Here is a 17,922-nt window from a genome sequence, read left to right as displayed (position 1 = left end):
AAAAAAAAAAAAAAAAAAAAAGAATGTCCCACCAAATGATGTCATCAGAAGTCTTATCCGGGTTTCCTAGTTTTATTCTGATAGATAGATAGATAGATAGACAGACAGACAGGGTCTCATTGTGTTGTAGCCTTAGCAGGCTTTTAACTCAATGATCTTCGTGCTTCAGCCTCCAGAGTGCTAGGATTATAATCATATGCCACACCAGGCTTTTTCCTGGGTCCATTCCAAGGGAATCTAAACCTGGGGAAAGGAGGTGGGGGGTGAGGGGACCAGACTGTGAATTCTGTGCAGGAAGGGCAAGAACCTCCATGCAGGCCATGGGAGAGAAACTGGTCCAGTGGGTGGGGCACAGTAGGGATGCCTTGATGAGACGCCCATCTGTGGAGCTACCTCTAGCACCCTCCGCCTGCTTGCCTGTGCTGAGGGACAGCACTGAAAGACTTCCTTGGTAACAGGAAAGGCTGTGCAAAAATCAGTCTGGGGTTCCCTCTGAACAGAGGCTTGAGGGTGCCCAGATGTGGCTTATCCCTAGCAGAGCCCTCTGGCTATGCCTGGGGTCTGCATCCCAGCACAGGTGTCTGTTAAAAGTCCCTGATGATGCTGGAGTAAGCTCTTGATGCCAGATCCCAACCTGTTTCTACCTGGCTTCAAGGCTGGCCAGAGGCTTTTCCCCCTCCCCTCCTGTCAGGTGTGTGACCCCTTTAACAAATAGGAACAGGGGCTGGAGAGATGGCTCAGTGGTGAAGCTCTTCCAGAGGTCCTGAGTTCAATTCCCAGCAACCACATGGTGGCTCACAACCATCTGTTATGGGATCTGATGCCTTCTTCTGCTGTGTCTGAAGACAGGTGACAGTGTACTCGTATAATAAATAAAATAAAATAAATCTTAAGTTTAAAAAAGAAAACAAGCAAACAAAAAACAAATAGGAACAGAATATTGGCTTGTACAAAATCATGTTATTTTAAGGAAGTATAAAATATAGTCTGATATGTATGTATCTATTTTCTTTTTGCAGCACTGGGGTCAGAACCAGAGTCCCATCTATGCTAGGCAAGCACTCTATCACTGAGCCACAGCCCCAATAGTTGGTGTGTGTGTGTGCGCGCACGTGCGCTCGTGTGTGTAGAGCGAGCCTTGGTGTTTCATGTTGTTCCTGATCAAATTAGCTATGTATCCTAGGATGACCTTGAATTCCTGATTTTCTTGGTGCTAACTTCCAAGCTGCCAGGCTCAGCTCAGATTCCCAGTCATTTTTTTAAAGGTATCATAGATCATGTCCAGTGACCTAAACAATAACACAGGGGTTTAAAATGCCAGTGGATACCAAATGTGGTGGTGCACACCTCTAATCCCAGCACTATAGACACGGAGGCTGACAGATCTGAGTTCTAGGCCAGCCTGGGATACATAATAAGACCTTGTCTCTCAAAACAAACAAAAGAAAAACAAAACACACCCAGGAACTGCCAGGGGAAACTTTGGCCCGAGTTTTGGAAAGTGCGACCGACAGGCTTTTCCCAGTGTGGTCCAAGATATGTTATGATGAACCACTTGGAATGTTGATCTCAGACCAATTAGCAATAACTCACAATGTGCTTTTCTGATTCCATGGTTCAAAGTCTGTTAATAATTAAGAAGGCGATGATTAATTCTGGGCTCCCTCTACCATCCACACGATAGACTCTGATCACCAAACCATGACTCAGAGGTCAGGTTTAAAGCGCAGGGAGATGTTTAAAATGACAAAAGGGGACAGGCTTTCTTTCTTTGAGGCAGGGTCTTGCGTAGTCCAGGATGGCCTTGATGGCAGCTGAGACCGACCATAAGCTCGGGATCTCCCTGCTTCCAGGTCCCCAGTGCTGGGATCACAGACAGGGATGGCTATGCAGTGGGAGAAGTTCCACAACAGGGTCCTCTCTTACACACACACACACACACACACTTTGATTTCCCAGTGGCCACCATTATATTCTTCCTTTATTGGCTGTCCTTGTATAATACAAATCTGCAAGTTTAGATACAAAAAAAATCTGGAAATAAAAGATAGAAAAGTACCCGCTAGGCACCCCCTTCTTCTTCTCCTGGGACCCCTCCCCAGCGGGCACCGACATGAGGTAACAGAGCGTCTTCTTCCCTCCCACCACCCCTCTCCTGGGCCCCCAATTGGGCCCCACCCCGTGAGACCTTGGCTCTCCGGAAGACACGGCCCCCGAATCAAATCGGGGAGGGGGCAGGGCAAGCACAGCATTGGCAGTGAACACAGCGTGGGCGGAGAGGAAGCCCTTAGCTTGTGCTGTGTGTTATGGGGCAAGGAGAGGATGGACCAGGCTTGAGGTGGGCCCAGGAGCGCCCCTAAGTGGACATCCCTCCTCCATCCTGCCCAACACTGGAAGGTGGAAGGGCACAACAGAAACTGGGAAAGTAGCTTGAACAGAGGGCATTCCGTGACTGGGGCTGGGGAAGGGGCACCACCAGCCTAAGTCCGGCAGTGAAAATGGTTCCCTTAGCCAGGCTGGGTCCATCCCTGAATTCCATCTTGGCAAAACCTAGGCATCACAATATTGGTTCTGTAGTGGTTTGTGAGGGGTGGTGGAGAGAAGGGTTTAGAGGGAGCATTGTGGGGCGCAGCTCAGGGAACAACGCTAGGGATGAGGCTGGGCCTCCCCTCCTGAGCGAGGTACACCTGGCGCTGATGGAGCGGAAGCAGGGCTACAGTTCAATCTCGAAGGTCTTCTGCAAGTCACCAGAGAAGGGGTTGGAGGGTTTCTCCACAGCGGGTTTGCCTTCTAATGCTGCCCACTGGGCTTCGAAGGGGTCCAACTCAGGGGCAGGAGCAGGCGCTGGCTCTGGGGGCCAAGGGGCCCCATTAGGGCGTGGACGGGTCTGGACCCCAGGGGCACTGGGTGCAGCAGGTGGCGGGAAGGCCCCGGCTTTTCCAAGCAGTGTGGCAGGTTGGGGCTGGAGCTGGGCAGCTGAGCAGAAGGCGTTGGCCACCATCTGTGAAGGTGTGATGCCCACCACGGGCACCCGGGGCATGGGTGGATAACCCAGACCTGGGTAGGCGGGCACAAACGGAGGCTGCATGTGTGGGGGTGGCAGGAAGACAGCCACCTGGGCAGCTGCAGTGTCAAAGGGCCCCACTGGGGCAGAAAAGGGTTGAAGGGTGGGGGCCATGGTGGGCATTGGCGGCACGGAAGTGGCTTGCTGCTGCTGCTGCTGCTGCTGCTGCTGCTGCTGCTGTTGCTGCTGCTGCTGGGTCTTGATCACCTGGGACACTTCCTCCAACCATCGCTCAGCCTCTGAAGGTGTCCGCTTGTGCCCAGGCTGGAAGGCAGCTGCAGCGGGTCCAGAGGGCTCACCCCAGGCAGAAGTCCCTGGAAAGAGGGTAGTGAAGCGTACAGGTTGCCATGATGGATCCCAGGCTAGGAGTCAGGGTGGCCTGGGGATCAGAGTCCAGGTTCTATGAGGAGACTGTCTATGAATCCCAGCCCTCGCCCACTGTCCTGACCTTGGGCAGATAACTTAATTCCTAACAGGTGTGCAGTGGGGTGATCCTACCATTCTGAGCCTCAACAGCCCTTGATAAAAATGTGTAACCGGGTCAACCCTCTGCCCAGATAGCCCTCTGCCCTTCACTGGACAGTGCTGTGTCTCATGTTAAAAATTCTAAATATCACCTTAATTCTAGTATTTCTTTAAAAAGAAAAACCTACTTGTCAATTTTTATTTTATATGCATTGGTGGTTTTTGCCTGCATGTATGTCCCTGTGAGAGTGTTGGATAACCTGAAACTAAAGTTAAAGGCAGTTAGTTGTAAGTTGCCATATGGGTGCTGGGACTTGAACCCAGGTCCTCTGGAAGAGTAGGCAGTGCACTTGGCTGCTGAGCCATCTCTCCAGCCTCAATTCTAGTGTTTCTAATATTATTTTCAGAGGCTAAGTTTCTATGACAGCACATGTCTTCCCTAGACTGCAGTGCCTTAATGCAAGAAGATCCTACTGCCTCAAGTCTGTACTTTGCAATGGTTCTGGGTTGTTTTTTTTCTTTTTGAGATTTATTTTGGGCTGATGAGATGGCTCAGCGGGTAAGAGCACTGACTGCTCTTCCAAAGGTCCTGAGTTCAGATCCCAGCAACCACATGGTGGCTCACAACCACCTGTAATGAGATCTGTCGCCCTCTTCTGGTGAGTCTGAAGATAGCTACAGCATACTATGCCGGAGGCGGGGCTGGAGCGAGCCATCTGTACAGCTAGTGTACTCATACACATAAAATAAATAAATCTTTAAAAAAAAAAAGACTTATTTTATACACACACACACACATATATGTATATATATATATATATGTATATGAGTACACTGTAGCTGTCTTCAGATACACCAGAAGAGGGCATAAGCTCTCATTACATATGGTTGTGAGCCACCATGTGGTTGCTGGGATTTGAACTCAAGACCTCTAGAAGAGCAGCCAGTGCTCTTAACCAGTGAGAAAAGCCATCTCACTGGTTTCTCGAGACAGGGTTTCTCTGTATAATCCTGGCTGTCCTGGAACTCACTCTGTAGACCAGCCTGGCCTTGAACTCAGAAATCCACCTGCCTCTGCCTCCCAAGTGCTGGAATTAAAGGCATGTGCCACCACTGCCCGGCTGGGGAGATTTAAGATTTTGAGAAACTCCAGTGGTTAGAGAAATCCATGGCTCTCAGTGACCTGTTGCTATTTTATTTTATTTTATTTTGTATTTTTGAGACAGGGTTTCTCTGTATAGCCTTGGTTGTCCTGGAACTCACTCTGTAGACCAGGCTGGCCTTGAACTCAGAAATCCACCTGCCTCTGCCTCCCAAGTGCTGGGATTATAGGCGTGCGCCACCACTACCCGGCTGACCTGTTGCTCTTAAACGATCTTGTAGCTCTGAGGCAATCCCATGGCTCTAAAATGATCTGTCAGCATGGACACAGGGTTTCTAGGCTAATCGTTGGTCTGGGTGGTCCTGCAGCTCTGAGTCTGTCGTTCTAAAGTGACTTCTAGATCTACGACAAGCTTTAAGATGATTTCTAATTCTACATTGATCCCATAGTCCTAAGGCAATACAGTGGTCCTAAAGCGGTCCCACAACTCTGAGACAATCCACAGCTCAAAGGGTCTAACTCTGGAACAGCCCAGATTCCTAGGATTTCCAAGATGGCCTTTCATGGGCAAAGGAATGCAAGAGAGCCAGTGGAGAGTGACTGCTCGGTAGAAGGGCTTACCTGCTGTGGCAGATGGTGGCCCTGATGCTGGTGCCCCAGCACTAGCGAAAGACGAGCTGATCTGTGTGCACAGAGCATTGATGCCGTCGCTGTCGCCGGTACCAGGAGGCTCCATCTCAGGCACTGTGGGGTCACAGAATGGTAGAGGTGAGAAAGTAGGCCTCGCTGCAACCTCACCTTTACTCCGGGTCTTCAGGACACCTATATAACCTAGACTCCTTTTCTTCCAGAGGTATGTAGGTCACTAGGTGACCACGGTCACTAAAATAAGTGCCCATGGATGTGTGTGACAAGAGAGCGGTGTAACAGTAAAAGCCAGTATGTGGCATCTGATAATTGATGGTCACGGGGATCCCAAACCAGGACCTTAAGATCTAAGTGAGTCCAAGCGGCAGAGACTCTGAAAACTATCGACAATGTGCATTAATTAAATAGTGCATTCTACCACACATATAGCGGGGACATGAACCTGAAGGAATGGAGGCTGGCCACAATGATGCTCACTGGCTGGGGATCATATATCCTATGTTGTGGTAGAGGAATGAGCCCCTGACCTGGACTAACACATGCATCATCATGGTGGAGACCTAGAACAGGCATGGTTCTCGGAAGAGCCGTGGAATAACAAAAACACCAATCAAGTAAGCCATCAACTGGCATGGCGGCACATGGAGCTTCTTCATCAATTTCTATGATAGCTTCATGGGCACATACAATTCTCCTAAAAAGGGCAATGCAGGGTGTGAGGGTGTGAGCCCCAAGTGTGAGAGAGGTTCAGATGTGTGGTGTCCCTTGAGAGTCTGCCTATGCAATGCAGATACATGCTTGTATGAATCTGCATGTGGGGAGTTTCTGGGTTTGTGTGAAGCTAAGAGTATGGCATTTTAAGTGTATAAATCTGGGCATGTGATTTTCTGGGTATGTACTCTGGTGTATGTGCGATTTCAGAGTGCATGTGATTTCTGCACACATGTAACTCCTGAGTGTGTGACTTCCAGTGTCTGTGGCGTGGATGTCAGAATGTGACTTTTCTGTGTGCCCAATTCATTCTCGAGTGAGTGTGCAACTGGCAACAGGAGTGTAAGGCTCCAAACTGAGCTTGGAGAGCCATCACAAGCACACGCATGACAACTTGCATGTGTCTGATGTCAGGTTATGCGCAGACAGCAAATGTGCTGGTGTATGCCACCCCAGGAATGCTGTCGGACATGGAGTATGTATCACTCTCAGCATGTGCTGTCATCCATTCTCAGCCTGATGGAAATGAATCTACACCCTCCCACACCTATCTCCACAGCCACGGGTGCCAGAAGTCCCACATGTGGCATGTGGGAGCAGTAGCAAGGGTCAGACTCACAGCTTTCGAGACCGTCACACAGTCCTCTTGTCTGTTTCCTATGGCAACAATATGGTATTGTGCCAAGTCTTTCATCTCCCTGGCCCACAGCACACATTTCTTTCACAGACATGATCTTCCTAGGTAGCCCAGGCTGGCCTTGAAATCATGACCCTTCTGCCTTTGGGGTGCTAGAATATTGGTATGTACCAGCATACTTCGCTCAGGTATTGCTTTTATATTACAACAGAGAGCACCTCTTTTCTTTCCCTGGCCCATGACAGACATTAATAATCAAACACAATGCTTCCCACCATCCCACCTCTATTGTGCTCTTTGCTTACTGTGCCCATTACTTGGACAGATCTTATAATTCCATTGTTCAAATTCTGAAAGTCTCCTTTACACAAACACAGAACATACTGAGCCTTTCTTTTCTGCCTGGCCCATGGTAAATTTTGCTAATTAATTGTGTAGCCCACTACTGCATTCCATAATGGTCTCTTTGTTCATAGCTAAAATCAGGATATTATGATGTATGCTATCCTTCTACTCTCCCTGACCAAGGCAGACATTGTTAATCTATTCCAATCCTCTCTTTTCCTGAGCCAAGGCGATCCTTCTAACATTCATTTGATACATGTCATAGATCTATTGATCAAATGTTTAGAAAGAGTACTAAATAATGGTGCTTTCATCCCGGGCCAAAAAAAAAGACATTCATGTTGCCTCTTCTTTTTTTTTTTTAAGATTTATTTATTTTATGTACTAGTGTTCTATCTGCATGTATACCTGCATGCCAGAAGAGGGCACCAGATCACATTATAGATGATTGTGAGCCACTGTGTGGTTGCTGAGACTTGAACTCGGGACCTCTGGAAGAGTACCCTGTGCTCTTAACCGTTGAGCCATCTTTCCTTTGCCCATGGTAGACCTGCCTGCCTGAGGCAGATAAAATGTGTGCCACCAGAGGCAGGCGGACTTAGTTCGAGGCCAGCCTGGGCTACAGAGTGAGTTCCAGGACAGCCAGGGCTATACAGAGAAACCCTGTCTTGAAAAAACAAAAAACCCCACCCCCACCACAACAAAAAAGTGTGCCACCTTGCCTGCTTCCCTTAATAACAGCAGACATTATTAGCTGATCAAGACTGTACTACATTTCTATCCTTTGAGGCATGACTTATCAATCATGATTTGTGCTAGCGCTCTTCTATTCTTTGCTCATGGCCGACATTGTTAATTATCAGATGTTCCACATGTTTAATCTTTTGCCCCTGGCAGACAGTGCTAATCAATCACAGTGTATACCATCTCTCCTCTGTCCCTACCCCCCATCAGACTGTGCTGATTGATTCTGATGCTCCTTCCTGCTGACCCCAGGCTCACCTGTGCCCTTCACCTGGAAGTCTGTACGGCGCTGGAGTGTTGATGGCAGCTCATTCAACCGTAGGCTCAGCTGACGTTTGAAAGGTGAGTTCTTCTGGCTGAGAGCCGGAAACCCACGAAAGGAACCCTGGCGAACCAACTGCTCCAGAGGTGCGTGGCGCCGGGGAATGGCAGCAGCAGTGGTGCCTGCAGCCACTGGGGTGCCCGCCTCTCCCTTCTCTCCAGGGGAGGTGGTGGCCGGTGTCGGAGAAACGTGCCCAGGCTGGGCAGGGCCAGGAGCCACAGCGGGAGCAGCTGCTGCTTCAGCTAAAGACACAAGGGGCACATTTGCTAGTTTCCTTAATTAAGGCATTGAGACCAGGCCCAATGCCTTGTGTTTATAGTGCTGGGGATGGAGCCCAGGGTATCATTGTGTATAGCGGCTGAACAGTCTATGCTGAGCTACAGCCCAGAGCCAAACTGGTGGATTCCAAGAAAGTACTTTGCTTTTACTTTCGTCCCTAACTCCCACTGGGACAAGGTTTCTCTGTGCAGCCCTGGCTGTCCTGGAACTCGCTCTGTAGACCTGGATGGCCTTGAACTCTGAGATCTTGCCTGTCTCTGCCTCTGCTGGGAATAAAGGAGTGCACCACCGACATCTGGCTAAGAAAGTGTGAGCCACGGCCCCAGCCCCTCACTGGGGGATTCTAGGCAGGGGGTCTGCCACTGAGCCACACCCTCAGCCCCTCCCTGGGGAATTCTAGACAGGGGCTCTACCACTGAGCCACGCCCCCAGCCCCTCCCTGGGGGATTCTAGGCAGGGGCTCTACCGCTGAGCCACGCCCCCAGCACCTCAGTGGGGGATTCCATGGAAGTACCCTACCACTGAACTACAATTCAGCCCCATCTGGCCCTCTTAGTCATGCCCCAGTGCTACCCTGTCACACCATACATCCTGTCCTCAAAACAGGAGGGTCGACCTGAAAAGTTCATGATTCCCACCAAGCCAAGACCACTTCCTCTGGCGGCTCCTGGGGAATTGTTCTCTAGCCTGGCCCTCCATCTCTAGCTTTCTATCCCGCTCCATCTCGGCTGCTCTCATTCCCTCTTGGCCACTCTCTCCTTTCCTAATAATTTACATTCACTTGGCACATGAACCTCTACAAGACAAGGCCCAGGAACCCTGCAAGCATTGACTCATCCGATTCATACAACCGTTTATGTGGTCAAGACTACCACTATTTTACAGATGTGAAAACTGAGAGGACTTACTAAGAGGAAAACCATCTCTGGAGACCACCCGCCCTCCCCGGTGGTCTGGTCTGTCTTTCTCTGCTCCCCCGCCTCTCGTTTTCTATTCTCTGTTATTCTGCCTACCTCAAGGATGTCTTCCTCCCTATGCCTCTTTCTCCAGCTATGAACAGTGACGTTAGACTTGCCTTACTTTGTCCTTTCCAAATCTTTCCAATTTGTTCTAACCCCTCAGCCTGGGTTCTCTCCACCCTGGGACTGCTCCCTGCCCTCTGCAAAATCTTGGGACTCTACACTTCAAAATGCAGGCTCTTTCAGGGTAGGTTACCTTTCCTCCCACAAACACACGCTGCCTGCCTTCAAACCAGAGCTGAGCTCACCACCTGGCAGCCTGGGTACCCCAGTTACTCCAGGGACTTCTCTTCCATCTTCCAGCATGAGGTAATAGGCCTGGCTTGGAGCCGTGGAGCTTCCTGGGACAGGCTAGAAACAGGAAATGACCTCCTTCCCATCTCAGTGCTGTGTTACTTCAAGAAGTCCCCTGCCCTCTCTGGGCTCCTGGGTCCCTGGGCTACCTCCCCCAGGGCTGTCTAAAGTCAGTGAAGGCAGAACTGAGTTCAGTGTGTGTGACAGGCTCTGCTGCCAGGCTAGGTGTGCTAATCATGAAAGATGGTGCCCCAGGCTGGGAGTGAGCTGGTAGTACCATGAGTGTGACCTCACTGTAAACGCCCCTCTGGCTGAGCAAATAATGAAGTGCTCTCTGATGCAGCTGAGTCCCTGTTAATCAGAACCACTTTTGCATACAGTTCCCATGGTAAATTCAGAGGCCTGCTGCAACAATCCTGGCATCTGACAACCACCTTTCTAAAGAGTTATTTTTTTTAATCCTTATTTTTATTGTTATTTTATGTGTATGGGTGTGTTGCCTGTGCATCATATGTGTGCAGTGTCCTGGGAGGCCAGAAAAGGGTATCAGATACCCAGGACTGGACACAGAGATGTTTGTGAATTGATATGTGTGTGTTGGAAATTGAACCTGGGTCCAAGAGATAGGGGGTACCACAAAACCCTATTTTTTGTTTGTTTATGAGACAGGGTGTCACTATGTAGCCCTGGCTGTCCTGGAACTCACTCTGTAGACCAGGTTGGTCTCAAACTCAAAGACTTCCACCTCTGCCTCTGAGTGCTGGGGTTAGGGGCTTGGGCCAGCACATCAGCTGCTTCATTGACTTCCTGACTTAGACAACAGAGTGTTCTATGGTAAGCGCACCCCCCCCCATCTACCTGCAAAATGCGGTCCCAAGAGTTCCTAAAATTGAGATTTGCTCCAACCTTGGCCGCTGGCGCTCTAACTACAGCTCTTCTGCAGGGATCCCTGCATCTGCCCATGTGCACCCCATGTTGGCACGCAGCACCCACCTTTCTTCTTGTCCCCAGCCTCGCGCTCGGCAGGCCTCCCGCCCCCCGACAGGCGGAAGGAGCCCTCGCGGGCAAAGCTGGTGCGACTGGCGTCGAAGGCGGCAGTGACTCCACACTCCTTCTCCCGTCGCTGCTTCCTCTCCAGGCAGGCAGCGAACGCGCAGCCCACAGCGTGGCTCAGCCTCTCACCCTGCAGGAGAGGTGGCCTGGTTAGAAAAGTTGCCCAGACATAGGCAGAGGAGAGATGTGCGCCCCCTGCAGGCTGGATGTCTACACCCAGGGGACTCCAGCCGAATCCCAGAGAAGCAGAGGCAGGTGGATCTCTCGGAGTTTGAGGCCAGCCTGGTCTACAGAGCTAGTTCCAGGAGAGCCTGAGCTACATAGCGAGACCTTGTCTCAACAAAACAAAACAAAACCCAAACCAAAAAAAAAGGAGAGAAAAGAAAGAAAGAAAGAAGGAAAGGAAGAAAGGAAGGAAGGAAGGAAGAAAGAAAGAAAAGGAGGGAGGGAGGGAGAGAGGGAAAGAGGAAGGGAAGAAGGAAGAAAACAAACCTAAGGTGTAAAGTGATAAGATTTCCCATGCAGCGGGGCAGTGGTGTCGCACGTCTTTAATCCCAGCACTTGGGAGGCAGAGGCAGGCAGATTTCTGAGTTCGAGGTCAGTCTAGTCTACAGAGTGAGTTCCAGGACAGCCAGGGCTACACAGAGAACCCTGTCTTGAAAAACCAAAGATTTCCCATGCTGACCCTTTAGCCCCTATAGGCATTGGTGTACACACACACACACACACACACAAAATATGACCACAGAGGTACAACGTACCTATGCTGGAAATATAAAACACTGCTAAAAGAAACTAAAAACTGCCTACAGAAAGCTATTCTGTGTTCCTAGATCAGAAGATTTAATATGGGTAAGGCAGTGACATTCCCCAGAGTGACCTGCAGTGAATAAAATCTCTGTCAAAACCCAGTGGTGTCTCTGAAGAAAAGGAAAGTCTGATCTGGAAATTCACATGGAATTCTGAAGGCGGTAAAACAGCCATGCCAATCTTGAAAATAAACTGTCAAGCATGATGCACGCCTTTAATCCCAGCATTTGGGAACCAGAGGCAGGTGGATCTCTGTGAGTTTAAGGCCAGCTTGTTCTAAATAATGAGACCCTATCTAAACGAACAAGCAAACAAAAAATCAAAACCCAAAATCTATCCACATATAAAATCTTTATCTATATCTACATTTATATCTTTATCTCTCTATAAAATCTATCTATATATCTTTATTATATATAAAAGAAAAACAGGGTCTTAATAGGCAGCCCAGAGTGGTCTGAAAGTCACTATATAGCTCAGGGTGGTCTTATAGTCCCAAGTCTCCCACCTTGAACCATGTCCAGCTTCGTTGTACAATTCAAAGGGGCTAATTTTATGTGCTTGGCTTTTTTTTTTTTTAAATATTAAAAAGTTAGCAGGGTGGTGGTGGCGCACGCCTTTAATCCCAACACTTGGGAGGCAGAGGCAGGCGGGTTTCTGAGTTTGAGACCAGCCTGGTCTACAGAGTGAGTTCCAGGACAGCCAGGGCTACACAGAGAAACCCTGTTTCAAAAAAACAAAAAACAAAACAAAACAAAACAAAATTAAAAAGTTAAGTTGAAGCTGGGTGGTGTGCACACCTTTAATCCCAGCATTTGGAAGGCAGATCTACAGAGTGAGTTCCAGGACAGCCAGGGCTTTACAGAGAAACCCTGTCTTGAAAAACCAAAACCAAAACAAACAAACAAAAAAAATTAAGCTGAAGAAGTTCTACAAATTTCATTATTAATATTTTTAAAATCTGCTGGATCTGGTGCTTTATGCCCAGCCTTTGTTCAAGGCTATCTTCAGCTATGAAGGGTGTCTGAGGTCAGCCTGGACTACATGAGACTCCCTTTAAAACTCAAAAGCAGGCTTCTTGCTGATCCCCACCTACATGATGTTCAGGTGTTTCATGGAGGTTGCCGAAGTAGCCTGTGTCTCCTTTGGACCCCATCCTGGAAAGCTGGTTGCAATTGTAGATGTTATCCATCAGAACAGGGCAGTAGTGGACAGACCCTGCACTCAGGTGAAGAGACAGGTCTTGCCTTTCAAATGTATGCAGCTCACTGATGTCATCCTTAAGTTCCCACACAGTGCCCACCAGAAGTATGTACAAAAAGCTTGGGAGAGGGCAGTTATCAATGCGACATGGGCAGCCACAAGATGGGCCAAGAAAATTGATGCCAGAGAAAGGAAAGCCAAGATGACAGACTTTGATCGTTTCAAAGTCATGAAGGCAAAGAAAATGAGGAACAGAATAATCAAGACTGAAGTAAAGAAACTTCAAAGAGCAGCTATTCTGAAAAGCTTCTCACAAAAAAAGCAGCTGTTGCTAAGGCTGCCTTTGTGGTGGCAGCAGCAGTGGCTGCTAAAGCGAAAGTCTCATCCATCGAAAAAGGCAACGGGACCAGGCAAGAAGCCCGCGGCCCTGAAAGCTCCTGTGCAGAAGGAGGACGAATCAGAAAGCACCTGCTCCAAAGGCAGCTGGCAACAAAGCATGAGGCTACACTAAGAATAAAGGTTCTTTTTGACACGGTGGTAAACCTCAGTGTGTGGACTCTACGCTTGTCGCCAAGTGGGTGGTAGAAGACTTATGGGAATGTAGACAGATCAGCTACATAAACTCTACCCAGGCTTTAGTACTTAGCATACAGTTGGAGTCAAACTGACCCTTCTTTATACGCCAGCACCATGACAATTACAACAGTGGGATTGACTCTTGTACAAATAAATGTATTTCCCACCAATAGGTAGAAGTTCATCAAAAACAAAAACAAAAACAAAAAAACCCTCAAAAGCAGACCTGGAGGGATGGCTCCGTGGTTAAGAGCCGCTGCTCTTCCAGAGGACCTAGTTTCCATTCCTGGCACCCATAAGACGGTCAGTTCCAGGAATCTGGTGCCCTCTTCTGGACTCTGCAGGCATAGCATGCACACGTGGCACAGATGTGCATGCAGGCAAAATTAGCCATACATGTAAAATAAAAATAAACTTAAAAAAAGAAAAAACTCAAAAGCCAGTGGGGCATGTTCTACAGACACTGAGGACCTGAGTTCGAATCCTAGTACCAATGAAAAAGGCCAGGCATGACTCCTATAGTCCCAACACTGAAGGGTGGAGCAGGTGGGTTCTGAAAACTTGCTTAGTAGCCAGCCTAGCCAATCGGCAAGCTTCTGTGAGAGACCCTGTATTAAGGCAATGAGGAAGAGAACAGAGAAATGTCATTAAAATTGAAGGTCACAACCTATGCCCCAGATGAGGCCCAGATGCCTGTCCTCAAGTTAACTAAAAGAGCCAAATTAAGTGGCAAGCAGAAAAAAAAAATACATATATATTTTTCAATGTAGCCACACTGGGAGGAGGGGACTGTGGGGCCATGTTGAAAACTTGGCTGTGTGATCACAGTGAACCCAGGAGAAGCCACCGTAGCTATCCCCAGAGCAGAGATGTCACTGTGCCCAACATCCCACACAGCCAGATGGCTGGACACTGAATCCACACCATCAACTATGGGCAGCCAGCATAGTTCCCAAAAACAGTCACAGTGAATTTCTCACCCCATGTGCTCTTCCAAAACTTCTCAGTCCTCATGAGAAGTGGAGGCTGTGTCCACCCCCTTAGCCTGAAAGACCTCTGTGGCTCACTGGGCATACAGTTCCATGAGGGCCAGGCTAGGTAATACCAAGACCATATGCATAAAGGCAGATGTCAAGACCACATCCAAATGGCCACAGAGCACACCACCATGTCTGGTCCCGTCCTTTCACCCTCATTTTCTTGCTTTAGAGCCTTCATGTCTCCTGTGGCATCCGTGCTTGAAAGATTTAGCCTGGGTGGGGGTGACCTAGCCAATCTCCCGATGTATAAACACCTATGAGGCATCATGGAATGAGAGACCCTGGAACCAGGACTTACAGCTAGGCCTCCCTCAAATTCTTAAAACACCCCCAGAGAGGTAATGCATAGCCAAGAACTTGTGGAGCTTTCGAACTTAGGGGTGAATACCTTCTATAATCCTAAATTTTAGCATGCACACAAGAGGACCAAAAGTTTGAGGCCAAAGGCTAGTGAGATGGCTCAGTGGTTAAGAACACTGTCTGCTCTTGCTCAAGACTTGGTTTAGTTCCCAGCACCTACATCAGGCGGCTCTCAATTGTCTGTGATTCCAGTCCTAGGGATCTGACACCCTCTTCTAGCCTTTACAAGTATCTGCAGGCACAGGGTACATACATACAATCAGGCCTGCAAGTGTACACACACGCACACACACTATTAATACTGATAAGAGGGTGATGATAACTGATATTTTTTCTTGGTGTTTGATGTGCTACACTGTCCTACTCACATCCCAGAAATCCTCCACATTAGAGACTATTCGAATTTCCTTCTTTGGTTTTTGTTGTTGTTTTGTGTGTGTGTGTGTGTGTGTTTTGAAACAAGGTTTCTCTGTGTAGCCCTTGCTGTCCTGGAACTCACTCTGTAGACCAGGCTAGCCTTGAACTCAGAAACCTGCCTGCCTCTGCTTCCCAAGTGCTGGGATTAAAAGTGTGTGCCACCAGCACCCAGCTGCTGTTTTATCGTTTAGGACAGGGTTTCACTGTATAGTTTTGGATCGCTTGGAGTTCACTGTGTAGACCCCAGGCTGGCTTCAATCTCATAGAGATCCAAATGTCTCAGCCTCCAGAGTGCTGGCATTAAAGGTACCACCATAACCTGCAGACACTCCCTTCAAGCTTGGCCCATGGGAAGTGGCACTACTAGGAGGTGTGGCTTTGTTGGAGGAAGTTTATCACTGTGGCTTTGAGGTCCTGTGCACAAGCTCCATCCAGTGTGGATGGGAGGCCCCTCCTGAGCGCCTGTAGAAAAGACAGTTTCCTGGCTGCCTTCAGATCAAGTTGTAGAACTCTTGGCTCCTCCAGCACCTTGTCTGCCTGGATGCTGCCATGCTTCCCACAGTGATGATCATGGACTGAACCTCTGAACCTGTAAGCCAGCCCCAGTTAAATGTTATCCTTTATAAGAATTGCCTTGGTCATGGTGTCTCTTCCCAGCCATGAAACCCAAACTAAGATAAGATGAGAAGACAAGGTACAGAGAGGCCCAGGACTTGTCCCCATGGCATGCTGATGAGGGCAAGAACACCAGCTGCTTGGGGTACTCACAGAGTCCTTGAGGGCCAGGAAGCAGTGGCAGATCCAGCGGCGAGTGGTGCCATCACGGCATATGTAGGAGAAAGCCTTGTCCAGGTTGCGGTCAGGAGCACAGAAGGAGACCTTCTCGATTGTCTGGTCTACCAGCAGGTCCTAGGAAGGGTTCAGGAGGCAGGCAGTGAAAACCATCTCTCTTGCCTGCAGTCAAGACACTATCTCATCCTGCATTGAATGTGGACCCAGTTGTCATGGAGATAGCCATAGGCCAGCCTGCCCCAGGGTCATGATTCAGTCCCTTGGAGCCATCTGAAATGGAGACACAGCCTAGAGGCACAGCCAGGGTATAAGGAGAAAGACTCGAGGGCTTGCAGGAGCCAGGAAGTGGCACTTAACCCAACCAAGCAGGGATTTCTGCAGGAAGAATTAACTAGGCAAGAAGGCAGGAAACAGCACCCAGGTAAAGAATGACCTACGCAGAGATAACTCAACACCCACAGCACGTACTGGGCGTGCTGGGAGGTGTGTCTGGTAGAGTCTACAGTCAGGGAAGGTAAAGGGAAACAGATACCCAGGGCCTATCAGTGATACAGCTGTTTGCCTAGCACACACAAGGTCCTGCTAACAGAGGCTTCGCTCCCCTGCATCAGAAAAAGACCCACACTCTGGATCCCAGAGATCTTGTCTAAACACAAAATAGGGCTGAGGATGCTGTGGTAGTTTGAACAGGAATAGCCCCCATAGACTCCTGTGTTTGAATGCTTGGCCTATGGGGAGTGGCACTATTAGGCAGTGTGGCCTTGAAGGGATAGCTGAGACCTTGTTGGAGGAAGTGTGTCACTGTGGAAGCAGGATTTGAGGTCTCCTATGCTTAAGCTATACCCAGTGTGACACACAGTCTCCTTCTGCTGCCTTCAGATCAAGGTGTAGAACCCTCAGCTCCTCTTCCAGCACCATGCCTGCCTGGAGGCAGCCATGCTTCTCGCCATGATAATGGACGGAACCTAGGATCTGTAAGCCAGCCTCAATGAAATGTTGTCCTTTATAAGAGTTGGTGTGGTCATGGTGATTCTTCACAGCAATAAGACCCTAGCTATGACAGATATGTTTAAGTGCTAAAGTACTTGCCTAGTATATAGGAAACACTCGGCTGTACCCTCAACACTGCATGAACCAGGCATGGGGTGGAGCTCGTAATCCCAGCACTTGGGAGGTACAGCAAAAGGACCAGAGAAGCTCAAGACCATCTTTGGCAAAATAACGAGTCTGAGGCCAACCAGGGCCATGCCAGATCTTGTCTCAATAAAACCAAAGCCCCAAAATATCTAACAAGCCACATTTGTTATTTGATAATATGCCAAACCTTTTTTTTTTTTTTTGGTTTTGTTTTGTTTTTAGAGCTTTATTGTATAAAACAGAGATCTAAGGTAGAAAAGTAGAGGCCAGCCATGGCCACGTGGAGAGAGGTTTTTATAAACCTTTTTTATTTTTTTTTTAGTCAGCATGAAGCCATGAAGCCCAGACCAGCCTCTGACTTGCAATCCTCCTGCCTCAACTTCCCTAGGGCTAGAATCACACACCTGTATTACCACATGCCAGTGCCTAGCAGAGGGTTTTGCTTCTTCTCTCTTTTTCTACTGTGTGTCGGGGCACATGTGTGTGTACCTGCATATGGAGGGCCAAGGCTGAAACTGGTAATTACCCTCAGGTATTCTTCTATCTTAATCATTGAAACAGTGTCTCTCAATCAAACCCAGAGCTCACTGATGTGGCTAGCCTTGCCAGCCTGCTGGTTTTGGAGATATGTCTCTGTCTTCTGAGGCAGGACTTACAGGTGGGATACTAACACTCACGTGGGGTTCTGTGACTCTGAGCTCACCTCCTCATGCCTGCTTTAACCACTGCACAATCCTTGCAGGCCTGTTTTAAACAGTCCATACACCCAGACTTTCTGATTTGATGATAGGGCCAGTCCTTTTTTTAAAAATTTTTTTAAAAGATGAGGCTATGGGCTGGGCAGTGGTGGCACACGCCTTTAATCCTAGCACTTGGGAGGAAGAGGCAGGCGGATTTCTGAGTT

At 48.7% G+C, this 17,922-nt stretch overlaps 1 protein-coding gene across 2 annotated transcripts in view; it reads right to left on the bottom strand.

Moving 5' to 3' along the window:
* Positions 1-1,951: 1,951 nt before the first annotated feature.
* The window catches only part of Numbl (NUMB like endocytic adaptor protein), a 25,268-nt gene continuing 9,297 nt past the window's right edge, over positions 1,952-17,922 (bottom strand). For both annotated transcript variants that reach the window (XM_031385825.1, XM_031385824.1), the window contains exons 6-10: positions 15,858-15,998; positions 10,624-10,813; positions 7,975-8,280; positions 5,253-5,375; positions 1,952-3,378 (exon numbers count right to left, since the gene is read on the bottom strand). In XM_031385825.1, coding sequence (XP_031241685.1) covers positions 2,714-3,378; positions 5,253-5,375; positions 7,975-8,280; positions 10,624-10,813; positions 15,858-15,998 — 1,425 coding nt within the window. In that variant the 3' untranslated portion in view covers positions 1,952-2,713. The remainder of the gene's footprint in view (positions 3,379-5,252; positions 5,376-7,974; positions 8,281-10,623; positions 10,814-15,857; positions 15,999-17,922) is intronic.

This window comes from Mastomys coucha, unplaced genomic scaffold, assembly GCF_008632895.1.
Source record: "Mastomys coucha isolate ucsf_1 unplaced genomic scaffold, UCSF_Mcou_1 pScaffold21, whole genome shotgun sequence".
NCBI classification, from domain to species: Eukaryota; Metazoa; Chordata; class Mammalia; order Rodentia; family Muridae; genus Mastomys; species Mastomys coucha.
Note: the sequence above shows the minus strand (reverse complement) of the source record. Positions and strands in the feature narration are given on the sequence as shown.